At 35.8% G+C, this 24,120-nt stretch overlaps 2 protein-coding genes across 4 annotated transcripts; both read right to left on the reverse strand.

The window, feature by feature from the left end:
- Positions 1-207: 207 nt before the first annotated feature.
- LOC102612552 (phosphatidylinositol 4-phosphate 5-kinase 1) lies at positions 208-4,973 on the reverse strand. The gene is made up of 8 exons (XM_006472651.4): positions 3,435-4,973; positions 3,173-3,337; positions 2,815-2,980; positions 2,550-2,660; positions 2,268-2,461; positions 2,024-2,154; positions 1,829-1,922; positions 208-1,080 (listed from the first exon to the last, which is right to left on the reverse strand). The coding sequence occupies exons 1-8, from the start codon at positions 4,637-4,639 to the stop codon at positions 771-773; spliced, it is 2,376 nt and encodes a 791-aa protein (XP_006472714.2). The 5' UTR covers positions 4,640-4,973; the 3' UTR covers positions 208-770.
- Positions 4,974-12,067: 7,094 nt separating this feature from the next.
- On the reverse strand, positions 12,068-19,780 carry LOC102612854 (oxysterol-binding protein-related protein 1C). Of its 3 annotated transcripts, XM_006472652.4 has the most exons (10): positions 18,836-19,778; positions 18,403-18,759; positions 16,199-16,298; positions 15,442-15,890; positions 14,950-15,105; positions 14,213-14,380; positions 13,998-14,138; positions 13,432-13,662; positions 12,976-13,089; positions 12,068-12,548 (listed from the first exon to the last, which is right to left on the reverse strand). In XM_006472652.4, the coding sequence occupies exons 1-10, from the start codon at positions 19,370-19,372 to the stop codon at positions 12,381-12,383; spliced, it is 2,421 nt and encodes an 806-aa protein (XP_006472715.2). In that variant the 5' UTR covers positions 19,373-19,778; the 3' UTR covers positions 12,068-12,380. The 3 variants fall into 3 exon arrangements, with proteins under 3 accessions (XP_006472715.2, XP_052298519.1, XP_006472716.2); XM_052442559.1 differs by lacking the exons at positions 18,403-18,759; positions 18,836-19,778 and adding an exon at positions 17,322-17,486; XM_006472653.4 differs by lacking the exons at positions 12,068-12,548; positions 12,976-13,089 and adding an exon at positions 13,833-13,885 and having other exon boundaries at positions 13,513-13,662; positions 18,836-19,780.
- Positions 19,781-24,120: the final 4,340 nt, after the last annotated feature.

Genomic DNA, 24,120 nt, shown 5'->3' on the forward strand with positions numbered 1-24,120 from the left:
GAGAAATAATAAAAAAAAAAATTGGGTAAAGAGGGCAAACAAAGTTGGGAAGAACAAGAAACTTTCTCTACTTTTCATGTATCAGCTCTAATCTGCCCAAATGCCCTCTGCAAAAAGCAAAGCAAAGGCCCCATTTTCATACAAGAGATAAAAAGAAGACAGTGTGTTCGAGAGATAGAGGCAGAGAGATCGCATTGAGATTGGGGCTTCTCTTCCAAGGAGATTCAAACATTTCTTTTTTGTCAAAATATCTCACAAAATTTTTTTATGAAATTCCATAACCTATCCCATCCTTTTTCTATAAGCTGTACACTTTCTTATTCAAAGTCTCCCCCCATTTTGAACTCTTTTTTTTTTACCCTCTCCTAGGGATTACATTTTCTCCGTTCCCTATACTTATCATTCAAATCTTGACAATTCACATTCCCAGGTACCCCACAAAATTTCACCTAAGAAATAAAATTAAAAAAAGGAAACCGAGAATTCAAATTTCCCTCCCTCCTTGGACTGTACAACCGCACCTGGCCTCCTCCCTTCAGCCTTATGGCTGATGCTCAAAATTCAGCCATGAACACCCCCAAAAAAAAGCCAACACCGAGCTTTCACACCACTCACAGTGGCTGCTTAAATCTGGCCAACAACATATTTGAAACCACAAACTGCAAAATTCCCAGAAATTTTCTCTACAAGGGTGTAGTCAAGATCACCTTGGCCAACTCTTCTTTTGATTCAACTGATGCAATCCTTATTCACAGACTCCGAACTGAAGGCTACCTGTCTTCTATGAAGATTCTTCCTATGAAATCACGGAACCTCTTTGAGTAGAGTTTGGGATCAACAGCTGAGATTGAAGTAGGATCAGCTTGCAATGATTTATATGCATGCTCTAATTTCTTGCTGATGTCATAGTCTTGCAATATGTCTATTATTCCGAAGTATAAGACCACCTCATAGATCTCACCACTGCGGGAAGGGGTCAAATGACTAACTCCACCCTGTGTGTATTGATCAAAGTCACTTCTTCTAGATTTCTGCTCTGCTCTTGCAGGCATATTTGCTCCTAATCTGATCAATGGTCTCCTGAAAAAAAACCCAAATTTCAATCTATTGCAGAACTTAATTCATCCACACAATATCAAAATTATTACATATAAATATTGCAAGGATTGCAGTTTTACAACCTATTTCAGTCCTCACGTCCTAAACATCTTGTTTACTTATCATTTTTCAACATAGGGAACAGTAGCAGATGTATCTGAACATTTTCTAATTCTTGCCACGTTGTCAATCATATTAAGGAAAAGGTAACAACAAAAACTGTTTCAATTTGAATTACTTCAGTCAGATAAATAATTATGACTGTCGTCTGTTAAAAAGGCAGAATTGCATCCCATTACATTCATGGCAACATAATTCACCAATCATTTTGTACAAGTAAAATCATGGGAAGCAACTATCAAGTTAAGCCTTATTAGTTCTTATCTAATAACATCACAAGGAGTCAGGGACCACATCCTGTACACACCCCACGACCAACTATTGCCTTCTGAATCACCCCCACAAAATCAGCAAGACAACCCAAGCCACTTTCAATTGTTCCAAAGGATATTATCAAAATCAAGTTATATATTATTGCCACCTTTCATGCAATCATAGCAGATTTAAAAAGTCCAACCAAACCATGTTTTTCCAGTTGTTAATATTTAAAGCAAAGGATTTCAAGTCCATGGGCATGTTTTCTTGATTATTTGATTCCCTAAAATAATAATTAAACTTTCAGATAAGCATTAATGGCTAGAAGTAAAGATGGAAAAAAGAAAAAACATACTGGCCAGATAAAATACGGTCCCTGTCCTGTAGCTCTGCCTCAAGGAAGCGACAGCCACGCATATACTTCTCATTTTGATAAGAATTCCTGTTGCCTGCAGAGAGGGATACAAAAATTAGACTCAACATCCACATTGCCGCAAAAGTTTAATTTGCCATAAGGTCCTTCAATTGAGAAAATACTGTGTTTATTTACCTGTACGCAAAACAAATGGCGACAACCCCATTTTGTCACCTGCAGTGTTGTCACGGAAGTGAAGGCCAACCAGAAGACTATAATCCATGATTTTCTCAGCCTCCAAGAACTCACAATCTCGTTCAATTTGCCTGAAAATTATTGAGATAACATTACAATAAATGTTATAATATTAAAAGAATAACCCATGGACATGCAAATGCCACCAAGCAGAAAAATGAAAATGAAGGGTCCACAAACTTACTTCATGAGTTCTTGGTACCAATTTCGTTGGAGGCGAAACACAAAATTGAGGTCCAAGTCCTTCAGGGTAGTGGTTTCATCAATCTCCTCTACAGGCTTATCTGTTGTGCGCCCATGTGAGGATCCTTTAAGGTCAAAACGTCGATGGATTCTATAATCCGAGCAGAACAAATTGCCCATAACAATGAAGCGGGTCTGATTTCCAAACACAAATGTTATCAGATGCATAGACCAATGAATCAGAACATACCTAAACAACTCAGCTTTATTATGCAACTTATACCTTCTGACCACCAATTGGCTTAACACAATGCACGCCATAGAATTTTGTCACAAGAGAATTCTCATACCGACAAACATGTTGGTAATAACTTGGAAGCATCCTCAGAAGCACCTGAAATCATAAAAACATTTTAAACCTAATCCAATTGGCTTACCTTGCAAATGTTTTATTAAGAAAGACCTAATCAACCAATTCCTAATTATGCCAATGAAATAAGATTTCACCAAATTTAAGATGGAAGTAGTCAAAGACAGAAGCAGCTAACCTTGACTTCTGATTTCTTCACTGTCTTTATCATAAATCTGTCATCCTGTGTAACATAAAAGAAGCTTCCACTCTTCCCAGGAGAAGAAAGCTCCCTAAGTGCATCATCTCCACAAATAGCTAACATGTAATTAGCAGGATCGACTTGGAATAGCTCCCTCAAATGTCTACAAACAGTTACCCCAAAATTCCAGTCACCAAAAATAGAATAACAAATGTAACAAAAATGCCACGGATAAGACATTCTAATCCTACTATTTTCAGCTAAAATATTTTAAGAATGCACATACACAGGCAATAAAACTAACGGTAAAACACGAATACTTAAAATCTTGGTCAAGCATTGAAAAAAGAAATACCTAAACACCATAGGACAATAGTCCTTCCAACGGAACTCAACTGACTGATGGGGCGGCGTAATCTTGGATCCCTCAGGCGCAAACCTCGTCCAGTATTTCTCCTTGGGATCAAAATCACTCGGCTTTAAGTCCCTCAATATTGAAGCATGCTTGCCAACCGAATACCTAACACAAGAAGACATCTCTTTGACATCAGAAACCAGAATGCTAAGAGAAAACACAAATCGATCAGAAATAACCAAAACAAAATCGTGAACATTACCTAATACCCAGCTGTAAATTTAGCATTAATTCATAATTCTTATGGCCTTTAGAAATTGTCTGGCCTGGTTTCTTCACTTCCCCATTAAAACAACAAGGACTCCTTCTAAATTGTCTAATCCCATCTCGATCAATATCAAACCCAAATCCCTCATAAATCATGGAAGCCTCCACATTATCAATAATATCACAAGTGATATCTCCAGCTTCGCCATCAGATTCCCAAATACAAATCCTAGGAAATATAATGTTCTTCTCGTTCAAGCTCGCCCTAGCTCCATCCACAGATGACCTTTTCCTCGACGTCACCACTAGATTCTGCTCTTTCCCATTACTACCATGGTAGTACGTTCCATTCAGCTGCTGTAACTTGACATCTTTGCTACTGATGTTCCAAGTTCCAATGTAGCAACTCCCGTCAGGCCACGTGAACACTCCGCTTCCCTTAGGAGTCCCGTTTTCCCACTGTCCCTCGTATTTATTTCCGTTTGCCCAGATCAACGTTCCTCTCCCGGAAATGACGCCGTTTTTCCACTCACCAACATATTCATTCCCGTTTTTCCAAACGTAACGCCCTTGTCCATCTTGTAGATTCTTCTTCCAACATCCTTCGTAAACGTCGCCGTTGGCGTAACGCTTCTCGCCGTACCCGTGCTTCCTATCGGAGCTCCACGCGCCACGGTATGTATCCCCATCGGATCCGGTGAAGGTCCCGAATCCTTCCATCCGACCCGACTTAAACTCGCCCTCGTAAGTCGCTCCCGACGGCCACGAGAACTTTCCTTTTCCCGACGCCTTGCCTCTCCGCCACTCGCCTTCATACATACAGCCATCCGTCCACAAATACTTGCCCGATCCGTGCGGCGCGTTACCAACGAAACTCCCTATGTACAGATCCCCGTTCGGTAGCGCCTTCTCTGTTACGACTCCCGTTCCTGTTCCTACTGTTCCCGTTCCGTTCGTCGAGCTCGTAGCCCGTCCGCTGATTTCCAAGGTCGGTGTAGCTATAGTCGTCGGTGTCACTCTTCGCGTGGCAGATTGGGATCGGCTGCGGCCGCCTACAGGCAGCGACGGTACAGCAGGTTTCAGGTCAGTGACAGTATGACCCTTGGTGTTATTAGTATTGTTATCCTCTTCGGCCTTTTTCTTCTTAATGTTACCGCAAACGGCGTCGTTCGGCTGCTCAACCAATATGGCTTCGTACATTTCTCCGTTCTCATATAACTCACACTCACTCTATTAGATTTCGTTTAAAACTTTTCACAGCATTTTTGCTTAGCGGCCGGAGAGAGCGAGCATTTTCCCGGCGATTTAGCTTCAGCTTGTCCTATTTTCTCTCTCTAAAAATTTCTTCTCTCTCTCTTTCTTTCTCTCTTTAGTGCTTTTGTGTTTAGGGAGAATAGGTGGGAATCCTACAAACACACAAGCCCAGCAACAGAAGAGAGAGAAACGAAGCTAAAAATACATAAATAAATAAAAAAACCGAAATTATTTTTTTTAATAAAATTGAACTAAATAAAGATAAGCGAGAAAAGAAAGAAAGGGGGAGAGAGAGTGAGTAAAAGAGCCGGCTTTTGCCTAGGGAACGTTGCTACGATGCAAGCAAGGCATGGTAATATACCCCCAACATGCCAGGTCAGCTTTATTTTTAATTTTTTTAATGACTAATATGCCCTCTTGTTGTCATCGTAATTCTTTTTGTTGGCGTTAAACTGTGCTGCTCAGTATATTCTCTCCGTTGCTCTCGTTATTGGTTTCATCGGTGACGTGACGGAATCACTAAGAACTCCGAGGGCATTGCTACGTAATTTTGCTATTATATTTTTCTACCCCCGTACATCCATTCTAAATACAAAAATGCCACTCTCCTTTTTTATCGTGCTTTTTGTTGGCTTGCGGTTGTGTTCCGCTGGGTCTATTCTATAGACTGCTGCTTGTTGCGGTGACTAGTCCAATGTGCAATGTTTGACGATTCTTTTTTTCTAATTTTTAATAAATCAGCTGCAGTGTATATTTTTTTTTCTTTAAGGCATTTGTACCACATCTCACGACCTTAATCATTAGATTATAATGTTAATGATATGAATCATATGAAGGACCAAATTAATAAGAGAGGTTACGCCGGTGAACTAAACTAGTCTTCAAATTATTCCATTAATTTTTTTTTTATTTCATACCAATTATTAAGCCTAAGCACATTAAACACAACATTCGTATCCTAGCTTAATGGGTTATTAATAATAATAATAATAATATGTGATTTGTTGAGGTTGTGTTTGATAACAACAACCGGAAGAGGATCTTGATTTTGTATTCAAACAATCCAATTTAATGAATTGTGGGTAGATTACATTCTATAATTGGGGTTTGGTGTCATGATTATTTAAAACCCAATCGGATCTCGATGGTGAAATACTTGCAAAAATGGGTAAAACGCCTTTTCAATCAGCGTCGAGTAGGGTTTGTTATATAATTATCATCATTGTTATTACTATTTTCTTTTTTGTTTCGAGTCTTAAATTTCAATCCACCAAATTATATTCTAAGATAAGCTGACAAAAAAAAAAAAGGGTAAATAAATAAAAACAATCTTTAATCATTCAATTCAAGCATTGGAAATGAATCATGGGGGCATATAGCATGGACCTATGTTATCTGAGGTGGCCCATCCACTTTTAAGATTTATCATTTATATTTTCGAAGAGGAGGATGACCTTAAAGCTAAAATTGGGAGTCCATATGAAAGGCTCAAAGATAAAGAAGCCATCGTTTTCATCGTCACTCGTCGCGGATTGCAATGAGTTCCGTTGCAAATTTGTTTTGATTATCCAACTGTTTATTCTCTCTTTTTTTTTGTTCTTTCTTTTTTTATTAGGTTTATCAAATTACCTACTTTCGCTAGAGCACAATCCACAGAATTTGGAAGTTGGAACGAGCACATGCTAATTGTGTAATTCTCTAATTTCTTTCACCGCCTCTCGCTTGTTAAACGACAAGATCCGTATTTAAGAGATAAAAATCACACTTATATAAAAATTACCTTTTATTATTATTATTATTTTTAAAGACCACTTACTCAATTGAGATATTTAATTTATTTTATCTTTTTAATTGAAAATAATAAAATTTAATAACTAACTACCACTTGCGTTTCAAATCAATAGAATTTCGTCATTTGAATCTTTTATTCATTTTCACTTATTATATAAACCAAACCCTTTCCCGTATAAATGGACTTCAAACCCTAAATTTTGTGTACCAATCAAAATGTCTTATTCATCAGCCAATTAGTAGGATATTATATGATATTATTTATAATTACAATAACATTTGTGTTTATTAGATTCCTCGTAGGCTAAAATACAAAATCTAAATCTCTGTGTAAATTTATGGGCTTTAAGAATGAGTTCTACTGACATTTGGTATTCGAGACACGCCACATATTAACTATGAGATCGGATCTGCCATGCTAAACATGTTACTAGAAATTGGTGTCACTTCATGGTTGTTGTTATGAACAAGCCTTGAGAGGGACAATTTATTCTTAGAAGACAAGATCTGAAAAATTACCCAACTAAAAATGATTGGCCATCTTGGATAGCAATTACAAAGCATGGTATAGATTTGTACAATTTACAGCGTTGGATTGTACACAGTACAAATCTAAATGAATAAGTAAGGGTATGAAATTGATATTACTAAGTAATGATTCGTGACAATTTGTTAAGGACAAGTACCTACCGCAATGACTCCATCAAATTAATTTACATTAATAATTTAACGTCAATTTAACTGCATAGTAGTGGTTATTTTTATATAATAAAAATAATAATATGCGCCATTAAGATGTTTCTAATGCCATAAATGAAATTATCTTGTAATAAAGATTCTACTTTTGCTTGAGCTTTTTAGCTTAGCGTGAAAGTTATTTCATGCGGGGTACGCTAGTTAAAACTTAAAACGTACTAATTTCTACATATAATCCTTAATTCACATATTAAATTCTTCAACTATGTACGAGTTGAGAGTTACGGCCACTGTGGCTACAGGAACTGCATTGGTGATAGAATGATTATGATACACAATGAATGATGTTGCACGATTTGGCCAAGATTTTACTCATTTCACCGACTCTTTTTAAAAGTTAATCAATAAATTCAATATCAAATTGACTTACCTTTGGTGACCCCTCTTATATTTATTAGTAAGGTGCGCTCCTCCTTCACGACCCATCCGGCCAGGTATGGAATTTAGATGCTTGCCTTCAACTAACGTATTAATCAAATACACCAATTAAAATAAATGATCACGTCAGGTCAAGAGATGAATCATCGCATATCCCCCCTATCATTCTGCTTATTTTTTTCATTTAATAACTTGTTATGGATTAAAAAAAAAAACTAAAAATTATTTAAATGATTGTTTACAAGATCTTAAAATATAATTAACTTCATTTCTCAATCATTCAAGGTCATACTAATTTAAAACACAATCAAATGATAATAATAAATATGATCGTGTGACAAATAAGAGAAAGATTGTATAGTTAAATCTCATTTTAAGTTAAAACATTTTATATCGTAGACCTATAATAATTGGGTCTTTATTTTAATTTCAACAACCACGCTCCTAAATAGATAACTTATTATGTTAATTGATAAGGTCGCATAAGATTAGTAATGTTTTCTTATGTAAATTGTAATTTAAGTGAGTTCTCGTAATAAAAGTTTTTTTTTTATTAAATGGCCATTTTGGTAATGTCAAGAACTTAATGTAATCAATCAATAGACAAAGATGATGTCCTAAGATCAAAATCCATGTGGAGAAGGACAATTAATTAATGGATTTCCCGGCATTGTCTTCTTCCATAATTTTGTTGTCAAACTTATAATAAAACCATAGCAATTAGATATTATTGATCCCCTATTCCTCACGACCGGATTAAAAAAACATTTCGATTGTGTGACAATGGTTATCCAATAACCTATGCTACCTTACCTTTCAATGCAAAATTAGAAAAACAAGTTTAGTTGGTGGATTGACCCATTGATATAATCTCCGTATTGTTTTTTCAATTATTAATATATATATATATATATATATATATTAGGACGAGATACCATAAGACCTTTGAATTTTGATTACGTAGTTCTATGATTATATTAAAAAATCGTGTCATTGAACTATTTGATGCACCAATTATTCGGTTAAGAAAATTATTTAAACTAATCAAGTTTATCAATTATCATTTCCTATCATAGAAGGTTATATATTTATAAAATCAACAATTATTATTGCAGAGAACCGTTGAATGTTGATATGCTTATTGTATTTTATTATTTATTTTAATATATCCATATTATTATATATATATATATATATATATATATTAAATTCAATTTTGTTTTGTTGGGTATTGTTTATGCTTCTAAGGAGTTCTCACGAATGAATACTGAACAGAGGCAATACAAACAGTCGCTTTCACAGTTGCACCGAGCGGCCTGAGCTGGCACGCTCGTGGGACCCACTCAACCAGGAGTTTTAGCTGTCCGTATGGCACGGCTGTGGGGTCACAAATACGGTGCGCTTAGGAACAGTTAGACGTGCGACAATGTCCCACCCCGCCCTGCCACCTCTCCGGTTCTAAAGGACTTATCCAAGCCCTCCACGTGTAACCTCAACAAATAAACCACCTGTATTTTCCCCCCCACGTTATAATAATTAGTATTCTAATCGTATTATATATTCGGTAACATAAACAACAAAAACTATGTAATAATAATAGTTGGACACAGAAGCTATTTACTGTAATAAAAAGAAAAATGGAGGAAAAAAAAAGGAAAGAAGAGAGGAGCAGTTAAGTTGGGGAACACGCCCAAAAATGGCTGCGGTGTCAGCTAAGAATGGAGCAGCAAGCATGTGAGAAATTTGAAAGACACACGGCAAAAATTGCGTTGGCGTGGCTTTGATTACATTACACAACAAACACAATAGCCAGCTTCTCTCTCTCTCTCTGGATTCTCGAATTTGAATGGTGAAGACGGAAGACAAGAGAAACATGCGCGTCGGTAGAGTCACGCGCGACGGGACAATATGCCTGCCTTGTCATGTTTTTTTACGGCATTAAATATTCTCTAATTTGTCCCTCACTCCCGTTTTGGCCCAAGAAATGTTTGTGATTGTGAAAAATATCAAGACCCCAAATGCCAAATATAAGTTTCATATTACACGTCAATTTTTTTTGTGAGGCCAGGCCAGGTGGGGTGGTGCATGTCGTATTGTGGATAATGGCCTTCAAGTCTTTGGCCGGTTTTAGGGTTTGAGTTTACAAGGAGAATATTAAAGCCAGACAGAGCTTGTAAATGAATTTTGTTTTTCTTTTTCTTTTTTTTTTAAAAGTCAAACAAGGTAGATACCAGATACAGCATACAGGTAAGCAGCTTAGTGCTGTGCCATTAATTTCTAGGTTTCAAGGAAGGAAATACTTGAAGAGTCTAGAAAATGTCCAGGTCTTTATTTATTCCAACGCAACGAATAAATGAAGAATCTTGTTAAGCTTAGGTTGTGCATATATATATAGATATTTTCAGTCCCAAATAAGGAAGGATCATCTCTTAATCATGTCCATTAATGAAAGCATACGGTTGATTTTTAGTTGATGATGACATTCATATGGTTGATTTTCTGGGTATAGGTATTGAAAGGGACTATGATGAGAATTTTACACAATGCTGTTTATAGATTCACGCTCTTTTTTTTTTTTTTGTAAATTATTGAGTACAAATTGGTTTAATAAATTTTGAGAATTACGCGACGATCGTACAGTAAAATTTGTATCCACACATTCTCCCCCCACCCAAAAAAAGGATATTAGATTGTGGCAATTGGAAATAATAGATTGACCATTGAGGGCCCTCTTAAATCAATCATTTATTAACCAAACAAGTGGACCTATTTCAGGCCCAAAATCCAAAACCCATTTAAGCCCAAATTTGAAGCCACCTGAAACTGCCGCTGACAGAGAACTCGGATCAGAGCAGAACAGAACAGAAAACAAAAACAGAACCTCTTTTTATTACGAGGCCTCAAACAAACTTCCCTGAATCGTGAGTAGGAACATTTTGTCTTGTAAAATAATTCAAGTAAAGCATAGGATCAAAACAATGTACTCAGAATGACAACTCACTGCTCACTTGAAAATTTGACAAAAGTCACTCTGTGCCCCTCATTTAATTATAAATTCGGTCTTTGGCGGAATGCCGATGCTGAATATTCCCTGCCAGCTTTACGCTTCCGTCTTATTAGTTCTTACTTGATAGAGTTTCAGTACCACTACTTCACGCTTTCTTTCTTTCTTTTATTTTTTTAATAAAGATGGGGATTCTTCATTTGTTTCAGTTTTCTCTTGATAGCTTTTAGCTAAAATAATAAAGAGTATTAAGAAGAGTTGATACTGTATTCGGGCTTCTTCTTTTGATGAGTTTATTACTCCACGCACCTGCTGCTACTTGATTGGCTAAAATTATCGGGAGTGGCTACTACAAGATTAGAGAGACATCAAGATATTTAATACTGATTTCGCAGCTTATTATTTGCTAGATGGAATGCATGTTACTATGATCACTTTTTTTTTTTTTTTTTTGGTTCATCATTTCTAAAATCTTTTTGTTGCACTCGTCGTTCTCAATTTGTTCGTGTAATGTTTTTTTATTCAAAAGCGGAACAAACAAATTTGTAATAGGTAAAAATTAAAAAAAAAAAAAAAGGCCTTGTACAGCATGCAACAAATGTATTCGATAATTGTATGAATTTTCTATTAAACGCTATCAATAATTTCATTTCACACGGGAGGATCGAGCTAAAGAAAAAGTGAATTTGAAACGTTTTATAGCATGGATTTGGAAACAGCAAAAGGGCAAGGCCATTTTATTATGCAGCGGGGGGGCAATGTCTAGTAGGTAACTTCAAAAGAAATGACTCAGCGAGCAGTCGCGTTTGCCTGAAGTTGCAATTACAAGATATAAATATAAAAAAAGAAATGGTCACAGCAATAAGCAAACAGCAGTCAAATCCGGACAAAAAGAACAAATGAAACGGAATATATCTCTATACTGGAAGATATTAGATATGGTGAAATGAAATCTCACAATATTTTACCCAAATATTTTGTCGTCTTATGCGATTGTTGGGCTGGGTTCAGCTGAGGTCATTTCAATGTAATTGAATGGTCAAGATTGATTGGACTGTTAGATCAGATTTTTTGGGGGGATTGAGGGGATGTTCATGGATTTGTTTAGCTCACCGCTCATCAATCCAACTATCAAAATCATTGCAGAAAAATAAAGTAGAAATGTACCTAGCAAACAACTAATGCGTAACTCGTGAGACCATCTTCTACTCTGCTTGTCAGAATATAAAAATAAACAATTCAGTTGCGTCAGTCACTCCACATGCCGCAAGCACTTTGGGACTTCAGGTTTTGAATGCAAACTTTGGAATTGCATTATCATAATTAAAAACTAAAAGAAATGGAAAGTGTGAATATCTCCACCGAAGAGGAACAAATATCGGCGGCCGATTAAACTTGCTGAGAAAATCGGGATGTAGTAGAAGGAGAATGAAGGCTGTAGAGAGTGAGAGGAAAGAAAGTAATGCTTAATATCTGTTAGTATCACAAGAATGACGCGATAAATCATTGCCAGGAGTTGCAGGTTTTGAGTTGAGAGATGGAAACATTTCTTTTACTATCGGCTAATCAATAAAAACTGGATAGACAGAGGGTATTTTTTTTTTTTTAAATCATTTTTTCTCTTCTAATTTTCTTACATGAATGATATGAGATAACTACAACTAGACAGCTTTCACTAGCAGTCCTCAGGGGACCACCCAAGGTAAAAAGAAAAATAGATGAAAAAGAATGGAGAAAACAAGACGAAAATATGTAAACTCAGTCCAACATCTGATCAGAAGGGATATGACCAAATATATCAGGACATAAGTTCCAATCTCCTGTTTCTCTCGCTTCCCAGTACCCGCCAATGTAGCGATATGTACCGGTTGCCCTATCCTTTGCAAACCATCTTGGCTTCCAGCCATTCTCTTGCATCTTCCGAGCCTGATATAAATTCAAAACAGTTATTCAACACCATCAGAATCTTATTAGCAACCGATGAGCAAGAAACAACGATACAAATTATCCAAGGCAGTAGACATATAAATTTGTAAGTTAAAGAGTCTACATGTATGTTAGGGACTAGACCATTGTCAAATTTTATAGTGGTCCCCTATTCTAGTTTTTCTCATTAGGCAACTGATAAGCATTTCCTTTGTAGCACCTATGTGTCTGCTTGGTGTATTATTTGCTGTTTCCCTTAAATAAACCAAAAAAGTGTTCTATTCATCTTGTTCTTGTTAATTCACTTTCCTGATGAGCTAACGGAAAATAGATGAAGGTCAGCCTCAAGAGGTGTCAAAATTTTGGGCACAGAAGTGGCCAGCACACTACGTCAATTAATGCAGTGAAACTATAGCGCAAGATTTACCTGCCGTTGTCGCTGCTCTAGCCGCAACTTTTCTGAATTTGCCATCTCATACTCCCCATTTTCCAAACACCTTTGGTCAGGTCTGAGCCTCGAATCTGTTGGAGGCAACTTTTCCTGCACAAAAATTTTATTATAAACCAATATATCCCAAAGAACTGTGAAATGCTAACACACATCCAGAAAGCACAATCCAAGCAGAATTGGGTACATAGTACATGTTTAATGATTTTACAATTCTTTGGGAATTCAAGAATTGCTACAAAACACAACCTTATAAACCATGCAAAGGATCTCTCTATCATATGTATTACAGTATTAGTGTGGCTGTACTTAGACAAGTTCGAGAACGTGAGCCATACAAAACATGCATGCAAATAATATGAACGTACCATGCAAGTATGTGAGAGACAAAGTGTGCATGTAGGAAAAATGCAATGATGCTGTCAAAATAATCACCTTCAGACCAGGGGTGACTTCATTCAATGTGATGGCAAAACGAGTGAAGTTATATCTGGTGGCATATTTGGGAGGCTTGCTCCGCTTCCAGAGCAGGCAAGCTTCTGATAAAGACTCAAGTTCTTTTCCCTTTCCAGAACATTCTCCAATCACGTAATGGATGCTCTCATCCCATTTTCCAAATAGGGTTGCCACTGTTTTTCCATTCCTGTCTTGAACTATGCCATGTACCTGGGGGGAAAAAAAAATTAAATTCATATGGTATGAAATGACAGTGCTCAATAACAATTAGAATAATTGACTGCAAATCAGAAATAATATTCTTGTGTTTTTCAGTATTTATTTATTTTATCTAAAATAAGCAATGAAGACTCTTCACACTTCTCTCTAAATTTCTTTACCTGTTACTATAATGTGTGATTTAGCACGAACAATGTAGCTCAGTCAAATGGACCTATGAAACTCGTATCAATCCATGTTGACCAAAACCATTATTACAACAGTTATGAAAACATTGTAAAATGCAAAATCGCACAGTGATGGCCTTAAGTCTAAGAAGGAAAAACCTGATGTGGATTTCTGTCAATGATAGACTGCTCTTTGAATTTCAGCTTACACGAGTACTCACGATTTCCCTCTATACGCATTGTACCATAGTGATCACAGTACAACTTTCCCAATATGAGATTATAGATTGATGAGGTAACCTGACAAAAAGAACATCCATGTCTAACTACCCTTCATCAAGAGTGAATGTTATTGGGGATTGATGGTAACATACCTTACTCCATTGGAAAACTTCTCCATCATCAAATTCCAAAGTTAAGACACCAACAGGGTCAAGCTGAATTGAACGACCCCAAAATTTGCTCTTGAGATTGCTATCTCCCCAAAATTTCCATCCTGTGCCCTGACAGTGACAGGCAACGATCATGGGATGATGACTGACCTGACACCAAAATAAAATGAGATCAGTTGCGTGATATATTTAGTATAAAAAGATGATAGACAAAATCATGAAGAAAATGCAGAAATATGTGGATAAACAGGTTATACACATGTGATCTCAGTGCAAAGCCAAGCGGAACACAAGAAGAAACTGCAATGGCACAGTTGATTGTATTCTTCCCAAGTCTTTATTTCACAATGCATTGGAAACAAAGCCAGTTTTTCATCTACGGGGTTATCTTCTTTAATTTTTCAATTGGGACTCCATTCAGAATAAGTGTCTCTAATCTCAGTGATTTGTTAATTTTAAAAACACTCATCACCTATTTTCTTGTTTTCATCTATCATATTTTTCCTTTGAGAATCCAACATTATGTTTTTCAGCGGATTCTCAATTATTCACCAAATTAGCTCATTTTTTTCAACTAATAATATTTAGGAAGCCTCTATCAGCAATGTTGAGGTATTCAGAATGATAAAAATCTTTTCTAATGGCACATATGAATGCAGATGACAAGAGAATAGAAGGTATAGATTGTATATTATTAACTTAATTTTGTGAAGACAAACCTTCTCTGAGAAAAATTGAAGGCCTTTATCAGGATAGTCGGCCTCATAAGTTTCCCCCAACAGCGGATTAAATGGTTTACAGATCCTTCCTTCAGTTGAAGCATAGCCGGATACAGCAAAGGCAGCCACATTTAAAATCCTCATCAAAGTATTACCCTGTAAAATTTCAAGAAAGCAAAAGTTCATGGAACTGCACCAAAGATCTAACTCGTCAAAGATGCTTATGACAGGCACACTCTAAAGAACACTGCAACAAGCCCATCTACCACAATGAAATCCAAGTTCAATACATATTAAGTATGAACAGAAGTCAGAGGCCTTGCAGAAATATGAGCCATGCAGCAATCTGTTGTTACTATTACATAATATAGAAGTATTTCCCGTATGATTGTATAATTGTATATACGTGCATGGGCGGGTGTGCATAGTGGTGCATGAGGGCAAGAGATCACTACCAAGGAAAACGACCAAATTTTTGAGTCAGGTACCTACCCTTTTCCCCCACTCATACGCCCGATCAATGAGATATGAATACTCCAATTCTTCAAAACATTTTTGTAGAGAAGAGAGAGGCTCATTGAAATATACAGGAAGACAAATTTTTGTGAGGTCCTTGCCAATGTTATCCTTGATCATTGCCCAAAGACTGACACCCTTCTCTTTTTCAACTGGGTCAGGCAATTTCTTACGTCGCTTAATGTAAGGATAGTTAGTTCCAACAAATCTGATAGAAGCATCAATGTCATTTTCAGATTCGACTATCTGAAGGCTTTCTTCATCTGAAGAGAAAGATGATGACCGGAAGTCAGATCCATTACTTTTAAGAGAACTTGATGACAGAAAGTCTCGAGTATCAAAGAAAGTATTTTCATCTTCATCTGTCTCGTCCTCTACACCATCAACTCTTTCATTGTCATCATCAGATTCAGTTGCACTGCCCTCTGCAGAAAGTAGGAAAAAAGAAAAACCAGTGAGTTTCAACAATACATATGGACAAAAAACTGAATATTTAATCTCTTAAGAATGGCTTGATGCTCCTCCCAATAAATGAAAAATGCAAAAGATTTAGCCATAGATTCTTTGCTAGTGACAATAATGAATAAGACAAAAAACCTTCTCAAGTGCAGTAAATTCAATAAAGAAATTTTCAAAGTTTATGGGCACCTCATTGGACTTTAAGATTGCAAAAGCAATTAGCAGGAGAATATATGGACCGAAACAAACTATAGAGGTTACTGAATAAACTTACCACTGAATTTGTCTTGCCTTAACGTAGAGGAAGCATCTTGATCAATCAACTGTCTCTGGCTCTCATCAACAACTGTATTCTCCAGATCAACCTTTTCTGTCTACAAAATACAATTTGAACAGCATTTTCAGAGGACCATGAAAAAGCTAATAGCAATGTCTTGTGCCTATGTAAAATTGAGATGTTTCTTAAGACAAGGGAAACTACAATTTGCACAAATTACTTAATTAATTGATGAAAATGAGAGAATAATTATTCAAAACAACTACTGCAGAAACGTTATTCTACAGTAAGGAAATCACCACGATGGGGTCTACAAGAATCTGAACCTTTCATTCATATGCAAGTCATATGGATTGCATGAAAACTGATCCAATTTTTAACATCAGTTGTCCTACCTGAAAATCTAAGAGAATCATTCGAATTTGATGGATTTTTATACACAAAGAGCGTCTTAATGGACCAAGATGCTCATACAACTGATTCTTTTCATCCTTAAAGAAAGTAGCATTGTTTTTCTTCACAGTTGGCTAAGGTCTAGAAAGTGAAAAAGTTTAGTAAGATAAAACTTGGCAAAATAAAACTGAGGACCAAATACATTTGCTAAGTGAAATATTTTGAGCAACACTTCAACACTCATCAAGGGTAGTTTTTCAAAAGTTTGGACACACATTAAAGTTTTAGATATAGATAAATATAACTGAAACCAAATAGATTATGCACAATTAGCTAACTCTGACAGGTTAAATGCAGAAAATCTTTTTTTATTTTTTAAACAAAGGTAAAAGATCACAACTAACCACCATGTATATATGCAAGTACACAACACCATATACTTATCCGGAGGTGTACCGTGCTAAACATAAAAATGGAGACTAAATTTCTTCCAGAAAGTCAGCCAGATTGTTAGTCTAAAACATCTGCTGGGTACCCCACTAGTATGTTGCAAGGATAATCCCATCAGATGGTAAAGGCATGTTTGGTTGTAATTATGAGGAAAGGAACCACAAAAGTTGCACTCTAAGCAGGCATGCATGAATAATAACCTGACTGAATATTGTATATCACTAAAATTCAATTGATCATCGACTTTGGAGAATCCATTTTTATGAGAATGATTTACCAAATCATTAACTGCTGCAACAAAACTCTCACAAAGTTAGTCCCTCTCCATTGACCTGCGCTCACAGAAAACCAACAAAACTGTAATACTGCCACTCTTCTTCCGCTGCATTACTCCTATTACCAAGAGCTGCACCCTTACACTCTCACCATCATCACTGCAGTTGCCATTATTTTTGCTGCCACCATAGCCATATTTCATCAACACAGTGAACACCAATCACTGAAATTTCTTCAACTCAGCATAACAACACTTTAATCTTAAACAAATTCCAGTTAGCGCCTCAACCAGATCACCTTCGCTCCAGTCATATCTCGTATGATGCTTACACATCATTAATCTTTTATAAACTCAACTTATTTCTTTTGTCTACTTTATGCCCTTCGGTCCCTCTTATAACAGTTAGCAATTGTTTAAGGATATATAAACTTTCTGTCAGATGATACTGCACTTGGTTATCAGTCAGCTATTGTTAGAGATGCTCCACTTCCTACGCACTCAGTTAAATGTTATCAACATTCATACAGTATAAAAGAAACATAAGAGAAAACATTAATGAGAGAATTAGATACTGAGAGCAAACATTTTATAAACATTGGAAAAAGAAATACTAACAGCAGCCTTCAATAAAACACAAACACTGAGTTCTAACTTGAAGTTATATGCTTCTTCTCATTCTAAGAGAGAATTGACGGTTTGCAGCAAAACCATAGGTCACATGAAATTTTCCAATAAACAAAATACAACAAAAATCGAGAGTTAACCAATTAGCCTTCTGCTTGTATGGCGTGCAAAGATTATAATTCCAAAGATTTTTTGTATTCCAAGAAAAAAATCGATTTTATTATGTCACTCTCTCATCTAGTGACTCAACGTGAAATCCTAAAAGTGGAAAAAGTGAGATAATACATTAACTGCCCCAACAAGAATTCCTACCCCAAGAACTAACAGCCTACATACAAAACTACAACAAACAAACTTAATTCACTAGCTTAACTTTTAATAAAAATCATTTTGCAACCGTAGGAGAATCCGAACAAATAGAGTTCCGAATTTGATTTCTAGTTTTCACTAAATGTACCTCTAACTGCCTTAACGTGTCAATTAGCAGCCACTGCTTCTGCTTAAGCAACAGCAGTTGGCTCTGCAGCGGCGCAAACTCGTTCCTCATAATCTGCTCGCTCTCCTGTATTACTTCCTCCCTTACTCCCTCTTCCGATAGGAGTTGCCTCAATTTCTCCGTCGACACTTGGATGCTGTCCATTGGAGCCATCAATTCGCTATTCGACATTCGCGGAAACATGTCTTTCACGGCCTGCAACGCCTCCATCCATGCAAATCGATCTTCCCGCGTTTCGGCCCGCAAATGCAGCCGTTTCGTGCCAGTAAATATCGAAAATCGTTTATCATCCGATTTGCTATCTCGGATTGATGAAACCTGTAAAATCCAGTACAACAAATGCTTAAAATTAAAAAAAATGAGAAGTTTTATTGATAAATAGTCAAATACGTACCTTGAGGTGGACTTCGCCGAAAGGCTTGCGGTTGAGAAGGCGTTGCGACGTCGTTTCCTTCTTATGTTTGCGTTTTGAGATAATTCTTGTGGACTCTTCGCCGATAACTTTGCAACCTCTCTCGGTCTCTTCACTAACAATGATCTTATCAGGTCCGTGGATTTTATAATACGACAAAACGCCGTCTTGCAAAACGAACCACCTTGGCCTCCAACCTTTCCCGTAATTCACCCACTTGTACAGCACTCCGGATATCCCATTCCCTACGATGTCGTTTATCTTCACATCCACCGGCTCTGCTCGCTGACTCAGCCTCGGTTCTGTATGATTGTTGTTATTCCCGTTATTACCGTTGCTGTGATTATGATGGTGGTGGTTCGCTTGGACGGTGGTGAATCGGACCGGCGGGTCAGGCCGGGTCGATGCTGTTACATTCGCTGAAGGAGGAGGAGGCATAGTGAATAAGTTGTCAGCGAAGGGATTATGAGGCGAGGGATTGTGATCAGATACTGCGGAGATGCAGCAGAAGGGATGCATAATCAAATCATTAACTACAAACAGACAGATCACAGGAATTGACGGTGTTAATACGGCGTCGGACCACGGTTGTGAACATGACGGTAGATTTCATGTTTTTTTTTAACTCTAGTTCCTCTTCTTCTTCCCCTTGCTATAATATTTTATTCAAAAGCGAGATTTCGTGGAATTGTCGGAATCTGTTTGGATAAATTAGGAGACGGTTATCGAATTTAACTGATGATTTTATTTACCATCAAAGAGATTTTATTCCGAGGAGTTCGGGAGAAGAAGAAAGAGATTGAGTGAACAAAAGAGATACGTATGTCCCGTGAGTTTTTGTCCGGTGACGGGTTTGTGTTTGAATTAAAACGACGATGGAATGGTTTTAATGTGAGCCGGCTTAAAATACAAGGCGGTTGTTGAGCGGTTTTATATGGTTTCCCAAATCTTAAATTATCGTTATCATTTATTAAGAAATGGGTTCTGTCTGGATGCGGAAGAGGATAAAGTTGGGGAGAGCCGCCGGCCGAGCGGAAGGGTGACAGCTGGAGAATAGAAGGGATGCTGATACGTGGAGATTATTTAGTGGTCGATATTGTTGACGCAAAGTTTGACTCTAGTTGGTTCTGTGCCGCCGAAAAGGGTCTGGACTTAACAGTTTACTGCTCTGATTGGATGTTAGAGGGATTTGATCACAGTGGTCCACGCAATTAGTGTGGTCCTCTTCCGTATGCAATCTTCTTCACCCTCTGCGATGCAATGTCCCAACTTCAGAGGAACAGAACTACAAGTAATTAATTAATCCAAAATTGATGTTTCAGCAAAAATTTAAAGCTGAAATAGTAAACTAAAATTATTTCTATAACATTTTATTTATTTATTTATTTATTTGAGAGAAAGATTTTCCTTTAAATTAATATCCTAAACTATGAGTGTAAATTGCTTACCAGATCAAACAGGGGATTAGTTTTTTATTACATGCAATATTTAAAAAAATTGCTGGCTTCTAGTTCTAGAATTGATTCTTTCAAACTCGCCATTCTTTTCTTTTAATTTCTTTTTGGCTTGAGCTTGCCAACTACTAATCAATCAAATACTTCGTCAAATCTAAGAAAAGAACCACAAAAAAGAAATCAAAAGGCTGATTACAAAACGAAAAGATGCCACCAATATTTGGAAAATCATGGTCCGTGAATTGGCTGGCGCTGGACCGAATGACCAAGAGAAAGTAGCACCGACTCACTGTCTCCCCATTTGCCCCAGGTCTTGACCGCACTGCACTACTTGCTGTGCGCTCCTAATTTGCTTTTAATCGTAATTGGCAAGCTGGCGAATCACGAATGTTAACGCATCTTCATCAATTAATTAATTGGACGGTAATGATTAATGCCACGTCAGATTTTCATAACGACCAGGAAGCTTCCTTAGTCGTTACCCCGTTAATTAATGCGTTAAATGCAGCCATTAGTTATTTACCCATTATTCGCTTGGTGGTACTACCAACCCAATTTATTAATTCAGTTGGTGAGAAACGAGAATTAAGATGGGTCCCGCGATCTCGAAGAGCTGACGTGACAAGGAAGAGAGAACGGATCGAAATTTTGGTTTGAAGTTTAAACAGAAGGGGAACAAAGTCTGCAGAACTTATGCGCATTACAGCGCAAGCCGATGGTACGACGTCGTGTAAAGTGAATTGTCACAATCCAAGGAAATCAGTTCTTGCACCGTGTCCCAGGTCCGTTTTCAGAGTTCCCCGTACCCGTGCTTATCCACGTGGTTGCTAGTTTGCTACTGCCTTAAGTGGATGCCGTTACCGTTGACGTTGACGTTGCGTTGAGTTCATATTGCTTCTCATACACACCAAAATTTGGATTGACAAAAAGAGTTGAAAAAGAGTTTGTTTACGTGGGAAACGGGTTATGCGAGAGCTTAGGTCCTCCAAATAAAAAGATCGATAGTTTGAATTTTGTAAAATAATAAACTCATTAGGGATTGTCAGGGGTATTACCGTCGTAGATCCTCTAGTTTTTAATTCAAAAATTCAAAGTAGTATGATAATAAATAAATAATAAGAAAGAAAAAAAAGAGTAAGATAAAATGATTTGAGGATATTATACTCCTCACCGCATATGCATATTTTTCATGTATACTTTTTAACTCCTTATTTTTGAGTGATAGTCTCTTTATATAAAAGAAATAATTTGAAATATAACTGAGTTAAGTAATTCATCTATTATCCTATAGGATTCGAGTTTGAAAATGATTAAAACTTGAATTGTTTATTCTTGTTTGGATTAGGGCATGTTATTAGATGTGGGTTTGTGGGCTCCGGTTTGGTAAAAATATGGGTATAACTATATAATGCGAAGTTGAAGAGAAAATGCTCATTATTGGACTATTGACTGTTTCCACTGTAACTTCTATTTAATAAATTTTCCTAACTTATATTTATAGTATCTTATAATTAGGTTTTTTTTTTATAGTACAAATATAAGTAATAGAGCACGAGAGATTAGTGGGCTAGTGGGTGAATATTAATCGGCTGTAGGAGGCCTCTTTCTAACGAGTATAAAACATGAAATTACAAATGAGGAAGTTGATGTCAATTCTCTCACTTATTTTTCAAACATGTTAAATGTATGGGTAAAAAGTTTGCTTTAGACCACACATAAGTATTCTCAAACTTTCGATCTCAATAATGAGTGAGGAAATACCAACAGCTCTATCAAGAAATGATTTTCAAAACATGTGAACACTAAGCAGTTACCTTATCGCATATATTTTCATATTAAAAATCAAGAGGAAGTCTTAAATCTAGTGCAAACTCTTTCATTTGTCGAACTTTGTTACATGTATCTCTCAACTAATTATGTGATGGCAAATGTACGATTGACCAAAATTCAATAGATGAGAAAGTTTTTTTTTTTAATAAATCAATTAATAAAATATACCAATATGGATGCAACATAAGAAGTTGTAAAATATGTTTGGAAAACTCTCAACACATTTTTAAAACCTAAATATTGTAATTGGTAGAATTTATTTATAATTACTAACCATAGACATGTAATGTTTTTATATTATAAATTTGATATAAGAATTCAATAATTATGATGTTCCATTTTGAATAAAAATTCCATACTTTAAAAAAAAAATGCTTATATCAACACTCAACCTATATTATAACCAAATCCTGAAGTGTAGCACTTTTGACTAACATGCCATGAAACTTCCACCAAATGTTAAAAAATAACTAGTCTATATGGATGGAATAGGTTGAAGTCAATTTTGCGCGTACCAAGTGATGAATTCCATTATTTGGTTCATTTGATTAGTTGCCTTATCTTGTTTTATTTTTTGAAATTATTAATTAAAAATTATTATAGGACTAGTAGTATGCGACATGCACAGTATCAATCCAGAGCAAAACAACAATGTTAAATAATCCCCCAGATCGAATCTTCCGTTGGCAAATTGGATTATACCTATATTTCCATTAATTTTATATCGTTTTAAAAAGTTTTTATTGGAGGAGTGGTCACCATTAGACTAGTACCTCGAATGAAGCCCGCCCTCTAAGCTAACATTGATGCCCACGAATAGAGATGACAAAATTTTTCATAAGTTTAGGGTCTTACGAGATTCCATTCTAAATGGATGAATTTTAAATAATTTTTACAGTGGGAAAGAGAGAAAAATAATATTTAAATTCTTAATAGAGTGTGATTTGGTTTTGTACTCTCCACCTCATCCCCACTCCAATCTCAATTATATAGAAATATTTTTTTTAATTTTTATTTATTAGTTTTTATTTTATCAATTACAATATTAGTTAATAAATTTTCTTTTTATTTTTACTTGATATAAATGGGTTATAACTAAAAGAAAACCCAACAATATAATTTTTATTCAACCTTAAAACATTGTTATGTTTTCTTTTCTCTCTCAAAATATTACTCTTTTCAAATATTTTTCAATTTTGATATCATTTCAAGATATTATTTCAAACATTTGGAGATTTTTTAAAATAATTTAAATACTTTATAATATGGTAATGATTTTATTTAAATCTTTAATTTTTAATTTATTGAAATCATGTATCTATATCCATTATAAAATAAATAAATGAGGAATAAGGTGGTGATAGGGAAATCACTCTCCGCCAATGGCGGATCTACACGTGGGCTAAATCTAGTCCATAAAAAATTGTTTATGCCCATTACTTTGTCATCAATTTAGTAAAATAATAGAGTGTTTATTTTATTTTCATATATGTCCCTAACTCAATTGCCCGTATGTTTTCATCAATTTAGTATAACAATAGAGTTTTTATTTTATATTCAAATATGTCCCTAACTCAATCACCCTTATGTTTTCATCAATTTTATATAATAATAGAGTTTTTATATTTTATTTACAAATATGTCCCTAATTCAATTATATTATTTTCAATTGAAATTAGTGACTTATTTTATAAAATGATTAAATTATATATTTATTGAATAGATTGAAAACATTAGGGAGCTAAAATTTTATTACCGGTTTAATTTATTTTACATAAACAACATATAGTAACAATTTTCAATATTTTCATAAAATTTTTATGTGAATTTTCATATTTTATTTATTAGTTATATTAAATAAGAGGATAAGTTAGAAAATAAGATTTGAGTATTTTACGAAGCTTTTGATAGAAGAATCATCAACACCCAGTTCTTTAAAGAGAGCCAGAGCACATGATAAAGAAACAACTACACCCAAATATG

The sequence above is a fragment of the Citrus sinensis genome, chromosome 5 (assembly GCF_022201045.2).
Source record: "Citrus sinensis cultivar Valencia sweet orange chromosome 5, DVS_A1.0, whole genome shotgun sequence".
Lineage (NCBI taxonomy): Eukaryota > Viridiplantae > Streptophyta > Magnoliopsida > Sapindales > Rutaceae > Citrus > Citrus sinensis.